This window comes from Eupeodes corollae, chromosome 1, assembly GCF_945859685.1.
Source record: "Eupeodes corollae chromosome 1, idEupCoro1.1, whole genome shotgun sequence".
NCBI classification, from domain to species: Eukaryota; Metazoa; Arthropoda; class Insecta; order Diptera; family Syrphidae; genus Eupeodes; species Eupeodes corollae.
The window spans coordinates 183,149,873-183,170,537 of NC_079147.1; the positions used below are offsets into that span (position 1 = coordinate 183,149,873).

The 20,665-nt window shown below is 28.1% G+C and overlaps 1 protein-coding gene across 7 annotated transcripts in view; it reads left to right on the plus strand.

Moving 5' to 3' along the window:
- The window catches only part of LOC129938587 (anoctamin-8), a 111,198-nt gene extending 97,710 nt beyond the window's left edge, over positions 1-13,488 (plus strand). For 2 of the 7 annotated variants that reach the window (XM_056046237.1, XM_056046239.1), the window contains 7 exons: positions 3,177-3,289; positions 7,965-8,078; positions 8,508-8,745; positions 11,339-11,446; positions 12,419-12,737; positions 12,807-12,952; positions 13,028-13,488. In XM_056046237.1, the coding sequence (XP_055902212.1) occupies positions 3,177-3,289; positions 7,965-8,078; positions 8,508-8,745; positions 11,339-11,446; positions 12,419-12,737; positions 12,807-12,952; positions 13,028-13,168 (1,179 nt within the window). In that variant the 3' untranslated portion in view covers positions 13,169-13,488. The remainder of the gene's footprint in view (positions 1-3,176; positions 3,290-7,964; positions 8,079-8,507; positions 8,746-11,338; positions 11,447-12,418; positions 12,738-12,806; positions 12,953-13,027) is intronic. The other 5 variants (XM_056046240.1, XM_056046243.1, XM_056046238.1 and 2 more) reach the window with 4 other exon arrangements.
- The last annotated feature ends 7,177 nt before the right edge of the window (positions 13,489-20,665 follow it).

A 20,665-nucleotide genomic window follows, 5' to 3' on the forward strand; every position in this document is an offset into this window, starting at 1 on the left:
TTAGATTGCCATAATATGCATACATATAATACCTAATTATCAAATTAGATTTAAAATTTTATTTAAATTAGACCTTCAGAAAGCATTTGATTCTCAATGACATAAGGGACACAATACAAATTAATATGTACAATTTAATTTTCGAATGTTACCACATTTTCTTGAAAACCGATTTTCCTCAATACGATCTGAACAATCATAGTTGTTTAAAATTTCATCAGAAATTGCACAAGGATCGATCTTGGGCCCATTTTGGTTCATCATAAATTTATCTATTTCAAGACCTTTTAGTAGAGCGTCGAACCAGATTAGAGATTTTTTTTACAGATGACAACCTAATAACAACTATTATATTTAAGGCCACAGAATGTTTGAATGAAAATTGAACGAAAACTTCCCTTGCCAGTTGCATACTTTTAAAAATGGGTTTCAAATATTAATTGTTAAAAGTGTAGTAGACTGGCTGTAACCTTGAAATAAGCACGCTCTCAAAACAAAATCAAAAGCAAGAGATGTAACCGCTACAGTCTTGCACTTTTTGGTAATATTGAAAAATACTTTACGTATAAAACTTTAATCTGCCCAATTTCGACTAGGGGTTCTGATCATGGTTTACTATTTCTCCCAAAATATCTAAAAATACTTTTCGAACAAAGTAATTAATGAACCATGCAGAATAATTCCGTTTTTAACATATTTGATATACCTCACAACCAATGGTTGATCCAGAGGGGAGTCGCAGGCGTCTTTAAACCCCCTTGGGAGATAAGTTGTTTGTTTTTCGAAGGAATTCCCTTCAATTCAAAACTAATCGTATGGCGGTAATGACCTCCATTATTTTTTTGAATTTTTTTTTTTATATGAGAACAACATTTGTATTTTACTTCCTTAATCTTTGTTGCTAAAAGTACTACTTTTAACTGAAGGCTAGACCAATACCATTATATGAATCGGATATTCCAAAAACACAGCACAAGTGCATCAACTTTTGACCAATGGAGTATCCAGGGGATATCCCATTAGCCATAAAGCTTATACAGTTAAGTTATATAAGTAAAGATTTTAACTAAAAATTTGTTAGTAATTGTTAGAAGTAACCTTGAATAAGAGATCATGAATTTTATATTCAGTTGCCTTTAAGTTCCCAAAACTAACCCTCAATTTTATTATTTATTTTTTTTGACACACATAAATAGTGAACATTGAAATGATATTTACTTGTGACATATAGGAACTACATAGCAAGTTTTGCATTAGTAAAAAATGTCGAACTAGAGCTTTTAATCAAACATGACATTATGAAGGCAGAGAAGTCGAAAAAAGTGGGTACCCCGATTCTGTCTATCTGGCTTCCTGGCCCCTACAGTCCAAACAATTGAGTTGATTAAAATTAAGGTTTTCAACCCACTAACGTAAGGCATTTATTTCATTTTAGAAATACAAAAAACAACAGCAGTTTCCAAACAAATTTGTTGGTTAAAATATGCGATTTTTTTTAAACTTTATCTAAATTTTGTGTTCTTAATATGGCTTCTCTCTACAAGAAAAACATATTTTGATATTGCTATAGAATGGTACCCCTCATAAAACCTTTATTTTGTTTTTAAGATTTCTCAAGAAAAACATATTTTAGTATTGCTATAGAAGGGTACCCCTCATAAAACCTTTATTTTGTTTTTTAGATTTCTCAAGAAGTAATGGACCGATTTCATAATCTTCTCGTTCTCTGCAAGCTTTTGTTAAAGATCAAATCATCAAATTGGTGATGATTTTTGATGATAAAAAATGCATTTATTTTTTGATTTAAAAAAAATATTAATTTTATTTACAAAACTTGATATCTCAGAAAGGGGTCAACATTTTTTAAGAAAATTTAAATGCGAAATGTATATTAATAAGCACTTTATTTAGTACTTACCAAAAATATTTTAAAGACAAAATTTAAAGTGATTTTCGAAAAAAAATTTAAATTTTTTGAGAAATAAAATGGCATTTAACTTTCTGAGAAAAACTTATTTTTCAGGTACATTTTTAAATCTTTAAATATAGGAAATATTTTAGAACAGACTTTTTGGAAGAAATTATTAAAGTTCTAGCGACCTAGGCTTGCTTTCAAAATTGATTTTCTGTTGAATAAACCTACTTTTGAAGTGAATTTACTCTAGCATTAAGATTTAAACACGAATTTCAATAATACAAATGTCCCAAACAAGCAAAAGTGACACTTTTACTACGCTAATGGCTAAGTAAAAAACATAATAAACGTTTCATATCTAAAATATATAAGAGCTTTAATTGTCCTAAGATTTGAAGTGAAAAGAGATTCTGAAACGTGTAATTTGTGAGTGCTACATAAAAGTTTCTTCCCAGCTTATTTGTTTATCTACCTTAATTTGTTTTGATTTAACTTTTTAGAGAAATAATGTACTTCAATGCACCTATTTCCTTAAATTCAGATTGATAACGATAGTAATAAGAGACTCCCGAAAATTGAGTTCGAAAAAACTACGTTTAAAAAACCCGACATTTCTACATATCAGATCGTCTTTCATTTTATGCATTTTTGAATTTTTATAGCGTTCATCTTATTTATAGAAATGGAAACAACAGAAGTATATTTTATTTTTGGAAAAAAGCTACGTTTCAAAACAACTTCTTACATTTCTGCGTGAAATGCATTAGAAACCCTCTAAACTATTGTGATTTAGCCCTTAAATATTTAATAATTAGAAAACTGTTGGGATCTTGGAATGTTTTCATATGTATAGTTAGACGTTTCCTTGCTGGAAAACAGTGTTCCAAAATAATTTGATTATTAAAGTTGTTTAGCAATTGAAACGTGAAAATATATGTTATTAACATTTTGTTAGCCTCATTTACAAAACATTAAAGAATATTTGTAAGCGATGAGTAAGACTTCGTCTAAGTGTGTGACCCCCCCCCCTGATTAAAAGTCTGGATCCGCCCTAGCTTATAACAAAATAAGCTCCAAAAATATTAAACATAATCCAAATGTTTGTTTGAGATTTTTCCCCAGTGTAAACAAAATATATTGCAGCTTTTCTTCACACCTCATACTTTTAATTCATACCATTTATGTTTTATAATTCACAATATCTATTTTAATCTTTTTAATAATTTGTTAACACTTTTTTTCACTTTTTATTCAATTTTAGTTATCAACTAAAACAAGTACAATACTTATTCGTCCATTACATGAAACAACTTCACCTCATAGTGGAATTTCAATGTTAAGTCTACAACAAGAATTAGCTGCTGCTGGAGCTAGGTAAATTGAATTTTTCTTAAAAAAAAAACAACATTTTGATTTAATATTAATAAAGCCTTAATGCTATTTTTAAGAGCTAAGCTATTTTTTAAAATTTGTTTGACCAATATTTTTGTATTAATTACAATTTTTAACACACTCAATAGTTTTAGTTTTTTAAAGTTTAATTTTAAATTTATATCTAAAACACACATTTTTAAGCTCTTTTGAAATTTTTTAAAAATATATTTAGATAGTTTTTGTTTTCTTTTTTGATTTTTTTAATAACATTTAAACATGTACTCGTAAACATTCTTGTCATTTCGAAATCATTTCGACATTACAATTGTGTAGGTAGACCTAGGAGTAGTTTTTTTCATTCATACATGTATCAAAATATTTGTATTTCAATATCAGATACATTCATATATCAAAAACATCCAACATCTTCAATGTTATTTACATACTTAAATACATATAATTTAGATACGAATGGTTTTGTTGCTAGTTTAGCAAATAAAATTATCTTACGATATAATAGCAACCAAAATTAGACTAACAATTAGCGTATTATAACAAAACGAAAACTTCGATTTTATAACGTTAATTTGTTAAAGCTAAGTTTTAACAATAATTGATGTAATATTAGCAAACTTCTCTAAACGACAATCCCGCTTTGGCAGTCAAAATAGACATGTCACCTCGAAATACTTCGCATACCATGAGGACATCGTTATAAATAAGTCACAAAAGATCCGCAAAAATCACAAGTGAACATAAAAAGTTAGAAAAATTTGTTTCTTCAGAAATTTTCTTTTTAATGCCGATACTTTTGAACCGTAAATTCTAATTCAAATAGACGTAACTTTTCTTTCTACGGGACAACGTTTTCCATCTTGAGTCTTAAATGCATTTAAAAAATATTTTATAACTTTATTGTTATAGCTATATAATTGGCAACAAACAAGTTAAAGACTTTTTCGAAACAAGTAACACAAAATATTGCGATAAAAAATTGTCGCAATTTTGAAAATCCCTTTCTTTGCCATACAAATTCTTGATTGTCCTCTTCATAAACATTTTGTCTCCTCAGTTTTTTTATACCATATGTATTTCTACAAATTTACGGCCTTTTTTTCTAGTGTTGATTTCAAACATACAAATATTCGTGTTTATCAAAATTGGTCAAACCCCCATAAAGACGTTTTTTCGTATTATTTTATTCAAATTCATAGTCATACATATCTTAAATTTAAATCGTATTGAACTAGAGTCTAAATTTAACAGCCAGTAAAGTATGTAGTGGTTTAAGGTATAATCTAATAAAGTTCTAGTAAAATTTCATTTTAACCAACCCTTTGAAATCCTTAAAACTATTCTGTTGAATGTTGGTTAAAAAATTTCATGAGAGTTTCCAAAGCTCTGATAAGACTTGAAAACTCGCAGATGTTAGCAAACGTCTCATTGAAGTTCAATCTTAAATATTTGGAAGGTTAATAATAAACTTGGTAGGTTGTTGTTTGAATTGATACCTTCCATTGAAACTGTCGTAATTCGTTTCAAAGGGGTTGACTCGGGTACTATTCCAATATCCAGCAAAATAAAATCTTAATAAATGCTTAAGTCCATTGACATTTCAATTTTTGTTTTTATATTGTCAAATAAAATGTGTCGCACTATAATTTTATCAATTAGTTTTATAGAGTCAAAAACATTGGTTCCGTCGTGTTTATTTTTAGTCTCCAGGCTGTTGTTCAAAAATGGTCAAAAATATTCAGAATTAAGAACTTATCAAAGAACTATGAATATGGCACAATGTGTTTATGTTTCTTAGTTCAAACAATTTTCTTTGAGAAATAAATAATTTCATTTCATGCCATCTAAAAAACATGAACATTTCAAAAAATTAGTTTTTTTTTTGCAATTTACCATATTTCCAAAGTTTCGATGTCTATTGTATACATTATATGATATTTTAATGTCTGAATGAATGTTTCGAGTTTTCAAGAAACAGCGGGAAATCAATATCCCAAATACATAAATATAAGCTTCAACGAAAACTGATTGCTTTTTTATCTATTCGTAAAATATCATAATTTTGAGTCAGGTTGCTTCAAAAATAGCAAAAAACACGTAAGAATTCAGGTTCATTTTACCGAAATCTAAAATTCAAGTACTAAACCATGGAGGTTAGCATAAAATAAAATAAATTAAAAACTAACTTCATGAGCACACTTTGGATTTTTAAGTGAATTTTATTAGTTTCCTTAAAATAACATATAACAGCATGTACCAATTTACATTGTTGCTCTTTTTTTTTCTAAGCAAAGCGTCTATTTTATTTAAGATCTACTAGCAAAGTTGTGTTGTTTCATTTTAAGGGTGTAGTTTTAGTTATGGCGAAGAATTTAGCTTTGATAAAAAGAAAAGGTTTGCTATTTTGTTTTAATTGATAAATTCCAGCCAAGAGGCCGGATTTCCGACAGAATTACCGTATGTCAGCATTAACACTTCAAATATTCTCTAACAAGGTTTGATTCATCCAAGGCAGGGATCGGCAAGTAGTTTTAAGTGCGGTGCCGATACGGTTGAAAATATTTTAATAGAGGTCCAGAAAAAAAAACTAAAAAAGTTTTGTAATTTTTATTTTGCTTCATTTAATTAACTGTTATAATAATTAAATTAATGAGAAAAATTATAACGATGGTCTTGCAGGGAAATATCTTCTTGAAGGTCAATTAATTCCAATTTTAAAGTAGATTTTGAAAGATCGAATAACTTCTCAGCCACTTCAGTCCATTCTGCTACTGCAGTGACTTCAAAAGGCAATTTAAGGAATTGAGATAGCTTCCTAATCTCTACAAAATCTTACAGCAAATGCGCTTTTAAGATCGGATATATAGTTTGAAAACACCGCAAATCTTCTTCTTCAGAGTTCTTCTTTTTATATTCAAGAATTGTTGGGAAATAAATAAATTCTTTTTTAGCAATATCTTTTTCCAATACATTCAGCTTGCGATGAAATGCGGACACGCTTCGTATTAAATCACAAATTAATTTCCATTTACCTAACTGGATGTTAAGCTCGTTTAAATATTTCAAAACATCGACAAAAGCGGTATGTCGTGAACCGCCATTTAATAATAAAATTGCACGTTTTCGAAACTTTGCTGAGGAGTAAGTCTATTTATAGTTAAATGACAGACCAAATTGAGCATAAATCAAGGGAAAGCTCTCAAAGAGTCTAACTCCGAAAAGAGTATTGTCAGATTGGATTGGATTGATTTATAATATGATCAATTTTTTATTTTTAACATTTTGTGAAACCTCCGTAACTTCTAAGCGCGTACTTAAACAGCAGCATTTACCATTCAAAAGTTACAGCCCAAGTACTAAAATGTTCAACAGAATAACCTAAATAACTTTGTATGTTCATTTGGATCATTTTTGGTGACTTTAACGATGTCCCCAGTGTCTGCACCAAATTCCGTCAACAAACCATATTCCTATGCTTAATAAATTGTATGTCTATTTTGACTTGACTACGTTTTATTTTAAAAGGTATGCTGTACATATAAGTTTAAGTGTATGCAACCACTTTTGCATTAGTAAAGAGCCAAACAAATGTAAATTGATATTAAATGTAGAATTCTTTTCCTTAAAATATTTTAAATTCACAAACATATCTGTTTCCATTTATTGACTGTCAAAAGTCATTGTACCGAAAATGTAGGTGCTTTGACTCTGGAAAAAAAATTAGTCACAAGAAAGCATATTTTTCAAATTTATAAATAAGGATTTTTCGTAAAAAAAACATTAATTATTTAAACAAAAAGTTTTAGCTTGTTTTCTTAAACCTAAATGTAAAAAATTATCTCGATTTTTATATCCTCTTCTATAAAATATGTTTATTATTGCTTAAGCTTATTTTTATTCCTGCAAAACTCGTAAGGTTTCACGTTATCTAAAACGTTCTACTATTGAAAGCTAGAATCATAAACCTCGAGTTCTAATTTCTTAACTTAAAGTAGTTTTGACATCAAACAACTCCTTAGCTAGCCAACTCAACTTCTCTATAAGCTTGATTCATTCTATTTGACAACCACTCAAAACCTTAAAAAAGGGTATTTACTATTTTTTCTAGGATAACGAATGTTGCAGAAAAAGTTCAGTACAAGGCTCATTGCCAACTAAAGCCATTGTGTGTACCAATGAGTTTTCGCCAATACGGCTACAAAAGTACATGTATTTGGAAGTCGTTGTTTCGGTAAACATTTAAATCTTTCAATTTAGTTGCTAAACAAATTCCAAAAATACATTGATAAATATAAAAAGTATTGGAAGTAACTTCTAGTACAATTTTGATTCATTTTTTTAAGCCAAATCTTCCTGCATCGATTTAATATTAAAAACTTTCATATTCTGCATTCTTAAATGCAAAAGACATAAAATAAAATCATTTATTTAAAACTAACAATCATAAGAAATTTAATTTGTGACTACGAATCATTTTCTATAAAACATCATAACTTTTAAAACTTACAACATTAACAACTTAAGACCTTTTTTTAATTTATTATATTTTGTAGGTATATTTATTATTGAGTTAATAATAAAAAAGAATAATTAATTAATTTTTAAAAATTTGTATTAATATATTTAAAACCAAAACAAAAAATCAAATCAAAATTTTTAGCGCATGTAAAGGTTGTAAGCAGAAAGTAAAAATACCGGAAATTCCTTCATTTAGAGGATATTCTGTGCGAAATTTAAGCTCAATACAAAATCAAAGAATGCAAGCTTTTTCAGGGTAATTTATTTATAATAAAACAAATATTGAAATTGTTGTTGTGAATTGTTAAAAAAAAAACATGCATCCCTCTGTGTATTGTACATGTGTCCTGATGAATGTTTAACCAACAAATAAGTTGTAGATTTTTCAGTAATGCGAATGTTTTATATTTTTATTTCTAACAAAATTAAAAAATAGAAAAAAAAAATTGGCACACTTAAAACACAAATTTGCTTTAACCAAAATGGATATTTACTTAAATACATATGTATAAATGTTTATACCTACAATTTACATGTTAGGCACCAGATGTTTACAAAAACACAATATTTTTTCTTTTTATTTTCATTGAAATTATTGAAAAGTTTTTGTATTTCTTTTATATTTTCAAAAAACAATCTAAATTTCTAAAAACACAAAATACCAAATTCATCATAATATGAATAGCCCAACATCTGGAAGTGCTGGTACTTTGGCAATGTCCTCGAAACCTATACAAATACCAGAAATTCCACCTTTTCGAAAAAAATCAAATGATTCAGCTGAATGTGCAAGTTCGAGCAGTCCAAGTCCAAGATCAACACCATCGAGATATTTACAAATGACACCACCGAAAATTCAAGAAATTCCGCCATTCAAAATTCGAAAATCATCGGCTGAGAGTACACATAATTTACCAATAACTGTAAGAACAATAATAATTATCATAAGTGCATTAATTTCATTCATTTTGTGTATATATTTAAAAACTTGTTAGTTTTATGTCAACCCCAAGATCTTTTCGTATTTTCTGATTTTTAAAAACCTTTTGAAACATTCGAAAACGAACTAGTGAACAATTAAAAATTTGATTTTCCCAGCGAGACTGAAGAGTGACCTGACTTGAACTTATACTTATACTTATACTTATACTTATACTTATACTTATACTTATACTTATACTTATACTTATACTTATACTTATACTTATACTTATACTTATACTTATACTTATACTTATACTTATACTTATACTTATACTTATACTTATACTTATACTTATACTTATACTTATACTTATACTTATACTTATACTTATACTTATACTTATACTTATACTTATACTTATACTTATACTTATACTTATACTTATACTTATACTTATACTTATACTTATACTTATACTTATACTTATACTTATACTTATACTTATACTTATACTTATACTTATACTTATACTTATACTTATACTTATACTTATACTTATACTTATACTTATACTTATACTTATACTTATACTTATACTTATACTTATACTTATACTTATACTTATACTTATACTTATACTTATACTTATACTTATACTTATACTTATACTTATACTTATACTTATACTTATACTTATACTTATACTTATACTTATACTTATACTTATACTTATACTTATACTTATACTTATACTTATACTTATACTTATACTTATACTTATACTTATACTTATACTTATACTTATACTTATACTTATACTTATACTTATACTTATACTTATACTTATACTTATACTTATACTTATACTTATACTTATACTTATACTTATACTTATACTTATACTTATACTTATACTTATACTTATACTTATACTTATACTTATACTTATACTTATACTTATACTTATACTTATACTTATACTTATACTTATACTTATACTTATACTTATACTTATACTTATACTTATACTTATACTTATACTTATACTTATACTTATACTTATACTTATACTTATACTTATACTTATACTTATACTTATACTTATACTTATACTTATACTTATACTTATACTTATACTTATACTTATACTTATACTTATACTTATACTTATACTTATACTTATACTTATACTTATACTTATACTTATACTTATACTTATACTTATACTTATACTTATACTTATACTTATACTTATACTTATACTTATACTTATACTTATACTTATACTTATACTTATACTTATACTTATACTTATACTTATACTTATACTTATACTTATACTTATACTTATACTTATACTTATACTTATACTTATACTTATACTTATACTTATACTTATACTTATACTTATACTTATACTTATACTTATACTTATACTTATACTTATACTTATACTTATACTTATACTTATACTTATACTTATACTTATACTTATACTTATACTTATACTTATACTTATACTTATACTTATACTTATACTTATACTTATACTTATACTTATACTTATACTTATACTTATACTTATACTTATACTTATACTTATACTTATACTTATACTTATACTTATACTTATACTTATACTTATACTTATACTTATACTTATACTTATACTTATACTTATACTTATACTTATACTTATACTTATACTTATACTTATACTTATACTTATACTTATACTTATACTTATACTTATACTTATACTTATACTTATACTTATACTTATACTTATACTTATACTTATACTTATACTTATACTTATACTTATACTTATACTTATACTTATACTTATACTTATACTTATACTTATACTTATACTTATACTTATACTTATACTTATACTTATACTTATACTTATACTTATACTTATACTTATACTTATACTTATACTTATACTTATACTTATACTTATACTTATACTTATACTTATACTTATACTTATACTTATACTTATACTTATACTTATACTTATACTTATACTTATACTTATACTTATACTTATACTTATACTTATACTTATACTTATACTTATACTTATACTTATACTTATACTTATACTTATACTTATACTTATACTTATACTTATACTTATACTTATACTTATACTTATACTTATACTTATACTTATACTTATACTTATACTTATACTTATACTTATACTTATACTTATACTTATACTTATACTTATACTTATACTTATACTTATACTTATACTTATACTTATACTTATACTTATACTTATACTTATACTTATACTTATACTTATACTTAGAATTGCACAAGAATTGTTCACTGGTTTTGTTTTCTTTTATTTATAATTTGAAACCTCTATATTTTTCCAATTTTGAATACTGTTTTGAATCCCAGTACAAAAATCTTTTAATTTTTGCATAGGTGCGTAGATTCCACAAAATTCATACATCATTTTTGCATCACATTTTTATAAAATTTAATAACACTTTTAAAATTCCTATAATAGCACCACCCTTTTTTGAAATTAAATTTCTTTTATTTAAATATATAAAATTATTAAGGAGAAAGCAGCAACAATGCAACAAACTCATGTCCCCGAATGGATGTCACGTTTAAAAGTTACTGAACCAATAAATATTCATAGGAGTATTGATTGCATAGCAGTTAAGGTATATTTTTATTTTTTGATAAATATTAAAACGAAACAAAAATAATTAAAAAATACATAACTTCTACTACATATTTAAAATATTCTTGAAAAAATTAAAAATATAGTTAAATTCTTGAATCTAGTTCAGTTTAAGTTTGATAATTCTAAAACTGTGAAAAGGAAACAGTGTTACCAATGTGTCATTTATATATACCTTTTTTCCTTGGTTTCCTTTTGTTAAGTAACTATCAAAATATAAACGAAAATCTTGCAGACGTTACTAGACGTTAAGAACTTCACTTATGTCACATTATTTCATGTTTGTATGTAACGAATGAGAGCCAATAAGGGGCGTCTTTCCTAAAAAGTTAGTCAACATAAGCTAATTGTTTCCTGAGAATCGCGAAAGGGAAACATTTCTTTTTATACCAAAGATTATTAAAATGCTCACTTTTGACATTTAAAGTTAAAGGTGCCATCACAGTGACATAACAGTTTAAAGTTGTTAGATACTTATTTTAAATATGCTATGGCTTGGATATTTAATTTGTGTTAACTTAGATTAACATTACGAAAATTAAATTTATCGTAGTTTTTATTTTACATCAAAACATTTTCCCGTCCAAGCACCTTTAGCTTAGGTAAATAAAAATGTTAGTCTTTTTGAATGTGTTACCCTGACCAAATGATTTCTCTTTTAAAATGTCAATATTATTCCTTAAATCTTATGCACAACAAATCCACTAATTGCAATAAATAACCATCTATCTATGTTACTCTTTTCCTAAATAATGTCAATCTTTTCTTTAAACTTTAAAAACAACGAAAACATAAACTTTTTCCTCAAACTTATGCATACTCCGATTTTCTTTCCTCTGCAATTTTTCTTCCTAAACCGCAACTTCTTGCACCTCAATTATATTTGTATACACGCGCACATCTTTACCTACAATACAAACAAAAATACCAATTGAAAAAATAAACAAATTAGGAATTAGCAAACAATTCAGAAACGGATATTTTAAAGCCCGCGCCATCATGGAGCAATGTTGCCAGCAGCAAACCAATCCCAATAATTGGAGCAACCAATCAATCAGCAACAACGACACCATCAGCATCATCAGTATCAGCATTACCAGCAACAGCTGTCATTCAGCAGCCTTCAAGGCCGAGTGTCAGTGGGACCTCATCATCATCATCGTCATCACATCAAACAGATAAAGAACATCAACCAATTCTAGCACCATTATTATTGAAAAACGGAAAAAGTGATGTTAAAGGTTCGAATACTACAGATGATGAAGCGAAAGGTTAAATGTCAAAATGCTTCTTTTCAACCGAACAATTGAATAATTATGTTTCTTTTTGTTAATTGACAGCTGAGGAATTGGCAGCTAAGAAATCGCGATTAAAGCAAAAGCTTGTCAAAAGTGCCCGTTCTGTAGCAATATTTTCTCTTAAGCTCAAAGAACGCCGACAAAGAGAAGCCGAAAAAGCCGCTAACATTGCAATAGAGCATGCTAAAGTAAGTTTCTTGATATTTCTGTAATTTTTTAAAAATTAAATATAAAATAATTAATTAATAATAATAAAATTTTAGGCTCTAGCAAAGCTTCCACCAATATCACAACCAGGCGGTGAGCTTTCTCTCATACCCATCGAAAAGCTCATACAAGTAGATGACATTAGACCAACGACGAAATCACCCCCAAAAGGTGGATCAGCAGCAGGATCTTTCTAAAGTCAAACACATAAACGACTCCATCTCTATAAATAAATTTTAAAAAATAATAACTTTATATACATTGTAAATATATTCCATCCAAACTTTACACAAAAAGCACAAACAAAAACAAAAGAGTTCATAAAATACAAGGTCATCTCTCATAAAGAGAAAAAAGCTTCGACATTTTAAGAGACAAATATTCATAGATACAAATTAATTTTAAAAGAAAAAGTATACATTTTTTAGAAACCCATAACAAAAAATTAGCATTTAGAATGCATTTTTAGAGAAATATGTAAAAGCAATTAAATGGTTAATTTTATGAAAACAAATAATTTAAAAAAAAGCTGAATTGTTAAACAGCAACCATTTCAAAAAAGATCTAGATTGCTAAGATTTAGAACAAAATAGTTATTTGTAGGCCAGAAATGAAAAAGACATAGAAAAACTATTAACGTACATAAATACCGGACTACAACAGGTTACACTAAAAATCACATCTCTGATTTAAAAAAAATCATTCCAATTTCAAACGAAAAACAAGCAAAATAAAATCTTCAAAAATGTCGAAAGAAATAATAAACGAGAAAATTGAGTCCTTCCTTTTAAAAGTGACTATATTGTTATAATAATGGAATAAGCATTAAATTTAAAATTTAAAACAAAAATACAAAACTTCAATTCATCTTGCCATTTATAGAATTTTTATCTGTAATACCTACATACTTATGAAAATCAATTTCCTAATATTTTATTGTATGTAACTTATTTTAAAATATAGAGTTACTGATGGCTAAATAATATTTTATTTTTCTTCGTTTTATTTTGTATATAAAAATAAAAAAAAATATATTATATGGAAATGGGATGAATATTATTAAAGAAAAATAAAAAAAGGAAAACATTTTACGTCATTTTATCTTCATAAAATATGTTTTTGTGTTACTTCAATAAAATGAAAATAAATTCTAAAACATTTTCAAACGTTGTTTGCATTAAACTCTTTAAAAGCGGCTCACTTTGAAGTTCATCAATTGCATATATATACATACAATGGGCTTTTTCGGTTAATTGAACCCCGTTTAATTTAATTACTCGCTTAATTTATCTTAAAAAAAGGAATTCAAAATTAATAAATGTATTAATAATCCAATGAATTTTTCATAACTTGAAAGTACTGAAAATGGCAGCACTGCTGACTTCATAAAAAATTACAAATTGACAGTTCTCTGTTATTTGTTTTCTGTCATTTGCAATTTTGGGTTTTATTGTTGCTTCATCAATTGAGAATGAAATGAGAATTGTATTTATTTATTGACAAACTGGTGCAATTAAGCGGGTTTAGCTTAATTGAACAAGTTGGCCAAGTAAACGGGATTCCGTTTATTTGACTACCCGGATAAATGGAAATAAGCGTGAAATACTGTATTACCATTTTTCAGAGGCTCCCATTTATTTTGGTACTATTTAAAGATGCGTTCAACGATTCATAAAATTAAAGGTGCCAGCACAACTATTTGACTTAAATTAAATTTTCTTTAATGAACAATACAAATGTACCTATTTTCAAGTAATTAAAATATGAATAAAAATAATATTATTTTTAATATCAAAGGAACATTAAGATTCAAAAATAAGTAATCAAAACGAGTATAGCAAATACGTGAGTTAGTCGCAAAAGAAAAACGTCAACAAAATAACTTTGATCCTCATTTAATATTTGTATGTAATTGACATTTGAAAACTCGTAAATTCACTAGATAATTGACGTGTTTTACAGTTCAATTTTTTTACCGTCTAACAGTTTCGAAAACCTTTCAGACGAAAACAATTATTTTAAATTAACAAAAATGATGAAATTCTTTCTAGTACCTATGTGATTTTTCTTTCAATTTGTTTTCGTATTAAAATTTCTAATTTGAATACTTACTAGGCTAACATTGCAATTCAGAAAAATTGCATTCTCCAAAACCAACCAGTTACAGAGAATAATGTGTTCCCAACAGTCAACTAAATATGTAAATCATTAAATATGTTTTTGTTTTTCAACTTTATTATAATTAATATAAATATTTTTATTAAAATTAAATAATTGAGACTCTGTTGGCAGGGATTGAAATTTTTCGAACGCGCCTATGAAACTTTCAAAATAAAGCAATTTGATTGGTCTGAGGACGACATGTGAGAAGGTGTTTGATTTTTGCATCATTTTACCCACACTTTCTTACATTTAGTTCTCTGAAGCATGTATACACATCAAAATGTCAGTCTAGTCTAAGATTCTCATCTTAATAATTAAGTATTTTTGCTGTTGACCTCTGTATTTTTCGCACTTATATTTACGTTAAAATAATAGTTGATAATTTGTTGCAAAACTTTAAATTTTTGTGCGATATCTCAAGTACCTAGACTTTTCCTTAAAATTTGTTGGTCCTCTTCAAAATAGTTTATTTCAGTGTTAAGTGTTAAGAACGTAAAATCAAAGCTCTCCGTCTCTGTCAACTATTTTTGATTTATTTTCGATGTGAATATTTAATCTCCTCGATTAAAAACATTATAAACACAATTTTCAAAAAGATAAAGGTAAGTTTTTCGTTTTATTAAACTTATTGGTTTTTCTAAATCCGTTAACAAGTTTAAATCTAAAAATTTTATAATAAATCAAAAATAAATTAATCTTATCTTCTGTATAAGGAATCAGTAAAGTTTTGATATTAAATGCAAGACCCTAATAATTTTCTAAGACATTCTACTTTAGCTTATTTTGTTCTTTTTAGAAAATTAATGTCATCAGTGGTATGCTCTTTTTTGAACAATTGTTAGCTGTTGCTTACGAATTGTTGCAATTTGTTCGTTCATTTAGGAACGACAATAAATAAAATGAGAAAAATTAAATTTATATCTTTAAATTGAAAAATAAATAAAAAAAAAGTAATATTAAAGTTGCTCTTAACTTGCTTGACAATTTAAAGATACAAATTGATAAGATAAAATGCAGAAAAGCAAGGTTTGTTGTGTATTGAAAATTGGTATTTCGATTCATATCGTTTAAATTTATTGGCGCAAATTTTCTTCTTCTCTTTTAAGCAATAAAGCCGACTTTAGTGAAAGCAATTCTTTATTTTGAAAGGTCTTGTGTAAATATGTCTTAATTTCAAACACTTTAAACAACTCTTCTAACTAATGAAGGTTTTTAACGTAACCCAGCGCATTTGTACGGTTTTTTATGGACGTTGTGGTAGAGCATTCACTGCAGATCGAGAGGTCCACGGTTCAAATATAGGCTTTTTTACCATGTTTTTTTTTTTAATCCCCTTTGACAGGCGATTTTGTGAGCGGAAAATGATTTGTTGCAACAATGGTAGTTTTTGTTTTTGTTGGGAATCTTTGTTTTGGTGGTCTAATAAATCGGGGTGGAAAATGTTGTTGTTTTGTCATGGTAACAGTTGTTATGAGCATACACCACAAATTCAAGCCAAGACAGCTTTCGCCATTGGCCATTGTTGATTTATAAGCTAAATACTTTCTGAAAATGTTCAAGTGTTAAAAAAAAGCTCAAAACCAACTTCCCATCTTTTAAAAATAATTTTTTTTTTTTTTTTTTTTTTCAAAGATAAAGTAACTTTAAAAGACATAAAGAAACATTTGTATTCCCTTAAAGTTAGACGAGTGTTTTGGCTTTAAAGTATACTTCAAATCGTTTAAAATTAATAAAGCGCCAACCCTCATTTCAAAACTCATTTTTAGAGTCGACATCCCATTTAAAAATGATTAAGAGTAGGTTTTAAATATTTACAAATTTGTTCCATTGTTTCCACGTAAGCCAAAAAAAGCAATTTCTTGTTTGTAAACAAATGATTTACTCTGACAGTTCAATATTTTCAACTCAGCTCTCGAGCTGTTCTCTAGGTTGTTACGAATCGTGCATACCTATTTGACTATTAAACAATGTGTTTATCGAAAATATTTAGCGATTGTTAAATAACAATAGTAAGAAAAAGAACATATTGTCTTACATACAAAATTAAAATGTAATCGAATTAAGCACATACACTTCAAAGAACTAAGGCTAGTTTTTTTGTGCTTGAACGAAGGAACCTTATTCAACAGATTTAACTGGAAATAGTTAGTTAGTTAGTTAGAACTCTTTTTTTATCCTTTTAACAAGAAATACTAAATATTTGATTTAATAAATGTTTTTTCGGCCTAATCGACGTTACCGTAGGTCGAAGCGCTGTAGTCTCTCTAAAGATGTCTATGCTTGCTTTTTTCTTCGTTCATATCTCAAGAACCAGTGAAGATATCGGCTTCAAATTAATTTTGTTACACAGACAATAATGCAGAAAAGACTCTCGAAAAATTTGTTTGGGTGTTTTTTATCATAGCAATTTAAAAAAAGTGAACATTTTGCACAATCCAACATATTTCACGAACAAGTAACGTTAGCTTGAGTTAAATTTTATATTATATACTGTGACTTGATACCGAACCAGTAAAATTTTGGAGAAAAAAAAAACAGAATAAATAAAGGTGTTGACTTCCAATTATTTAATTGAAACAAAATATTGTTATGAATAAATTGTTTAAGCCTTAAGCAAGACAAATGGACAGACGGGATGGGAAGTTATCAGTGTGGATCGAATCCCAGCCACATTTTTTACAATAATTTCTGACTTCGAAATATTAATGTTTGTCTGCTTTTTGTTTCAATTTAAGTATCTAACTCGTTCAATTAAGTATGTACCTAAAAATTCCATTATCCAGGATAACCTATCCGATTCGAGTTTGAACGCAGTCAATATCCATCTACGTTGATTTGGAAAAACAGATTGAATAAATGACAGCAAATTTGGTAGATATAACTTAAACAATATAACCGCTATAAAATTTCAAATGTTTAACTCGTAATAAAATATTGCGGGAGAATTTTTGATTAAACAAAATATGTTAAAATATGGTAATAAAATATTATACATGAATAGTAATGAACTAATCATATGTTTATTAAGTAAAAGGATCAAGGAACAAAAAAGTTTCTTTATTGAAAAGAAGCAACAGTATTTGAAAAACTTAACATTATTTCTTCAAAGGATATGTGCTTAATTCAATTAAATTTACATTTTATATACTAGAGGTGAAGTCTGTTCTAAATATTGTAAACAAATGTTTACTACTGTCGTTTGAAGTGTCAAAAAGTTATGATTTGTAAGAATTTACATTGAATTGAAAGTGTTGAACTTTTGACAAAACACAAATTGACAAATAGAACAGACCACTAACAAACCACACACTTGTCAAAATGAAATTTTGTCTTCAGCAAGATAGTCGACAAGTTTGTATGAAGTTGACACAGGACGATTGAATAAGTATAATCTAGCATCTGTTTTATTTTATATAAGAAAAACACCGATTCAAATATGTTCAACATGGTATTTTACCAAATTCTTAAGGCTTTTTTCAATCAAGATTGTTTTGTATGTCCTTTGCCCTAGCAACGTATTGCAAGAATAGCTTACTACTAATAATTTTTTTTTTTACCTAGGACTACAGTAAAAAAAAAATGTATTAGTAATAAGCTATTCTTGCCATACGTTGTAACGTAATTTTGTACGGTAAACGTTAAAATTCGTATACAGCAAGTATGTATGTATGTAAAACTATTTTGTAGATAATTGCGTCCTCTAGAATTGGGATGTGAACATTTTTTTGTACATTATAAACTTACTTATTTAGGCCCTCAGACCTGTTAAGTCCGTTGAGAATCCCTTAAGGGTTCTTAAATAGGATTTCAAAGTCCATTAGATCCCTCCGCTACCTGACAAAGCTGCGCGCAGTACATCGCTTACCAAATCACCAACAAAAACAATATTGGCGACAGAATACAGCCCTGATCCGCAGGGTGTTGATATGATCAATACAGGAACATCCAAGGCGGAACCCTGCTTGTTTGGCGTTAGTGTGGCCCAAGGTGTTCTCTGATACTTTGTTACAATTTTGGCAACGGCAGGTAGAACGAAAATTCCTCTCCAGTTTTCGCACTTTGTAAAAGCTCAGCAGGAATTCCATCAAGTCCTACCGCTTTGTTGTTCTTAAGCGCTTCAATTGCGGCAATGATCTCATCTTTACTGGGAGGTGCGGTGTGGATTCTGGAATTAGTATGTGGTACAAGGACTCCAGCTCATTTCTTTCCTCCCCTTGTGCAGCAGTTATTCGAGCCCTTAACTGTTTGCGTTCGTTGACCCTTGCCCAAGATTCTTCTGAAAACCAGGTGTTGTTGCTTACTTCTTTCCGACCGACTATTCTGTCAGCACCTAAAATGAAAACATTTTTCACAAAATTTCAATGGTGTTCGATTTCATCATGTACTGTGCTACTGATTGTTCTCATTTCGTAAGACAGGTAGTCCCTGAATTGTTGACGGGTCGTGGGATCTTTTAGTCTGGCGATGTTTAACTTGGGGGCTCGTGTTATTCCGTTGGATCTTTGAACTGTAGCTGTACGAAATCTTAGGGTAGCTATTAATAAGTGGTGGTCACGGGTAAGTGGAAGACGTTTTCCTGTCCGTCGACTCCCAGCTTATTTTATGATACAGTTTGTGTTCAAACATAGTCCCACCAATCACAAGTTCATTATCCTTGCAGAAGTCAATGAACCTCTCACCATTATCATTGCAATTGCCGACACCATGAACACCCATCACATGCCTTAGCCCGTTGTTGTTACTGCAAACCTTAGCATTGAGGTCGTACCTTACTCTGAAACCTAGCTTTGATAAGCTTCTCGAGCCTTTCTTTGATCATGACCAGAGTAGAGCAGTACAGTGTTACGTGACGGGGATTTGTATTTTCCCGATCCCAACCATCGCACTTCGCTTAACCCTAAAATATCTATCCTGTACCACAGGATATCTATCTGAGGCGTAATTTCCGTTTCCATAGCGAGATGGAGTTCAATTACGAAATTGCTAATCACCGTAACGTATCCTGAAGAGTCAGGGAACTTCGCCCTTGTAAAGCTATCTTATGTATATCGGGATACACAAATCATTGCCCGGGGGGAACATGGCAAGAAAATTGCATTCCTGGCCTAAACCAAGTTTTATGCAATCACCAACTTTTCGATCTGCCATGCCGCAAGCACCAGTATAAAGTGAGATATTAACGCAAAGATTTCTTGGTTTTAGCAACAAGTTCATATTTTATATTAAAACAGTACATTTTGATGGCCCATTATCGCAAAAATTATAACTTTTACTTGAAAATGTCTTAAGACCATTTTGCCAATAAATACTTCCTGTACAATTTATTCTCAGAATTTTTTATTGTACCACTTATAAAAGGAATCGATTAAAAGACAATGTCGTGACCTTTTACCTCGAATAACCTTAGAAACATACATGGTACAGATAGCGACTTTTCACATGTTGTTTATACAACGATGTTAGAAAGAAGCTTACCAAAATTCAGCTAGATGGACATTTTTCCGAGCAGAAAACCTTATATCATTGGATTA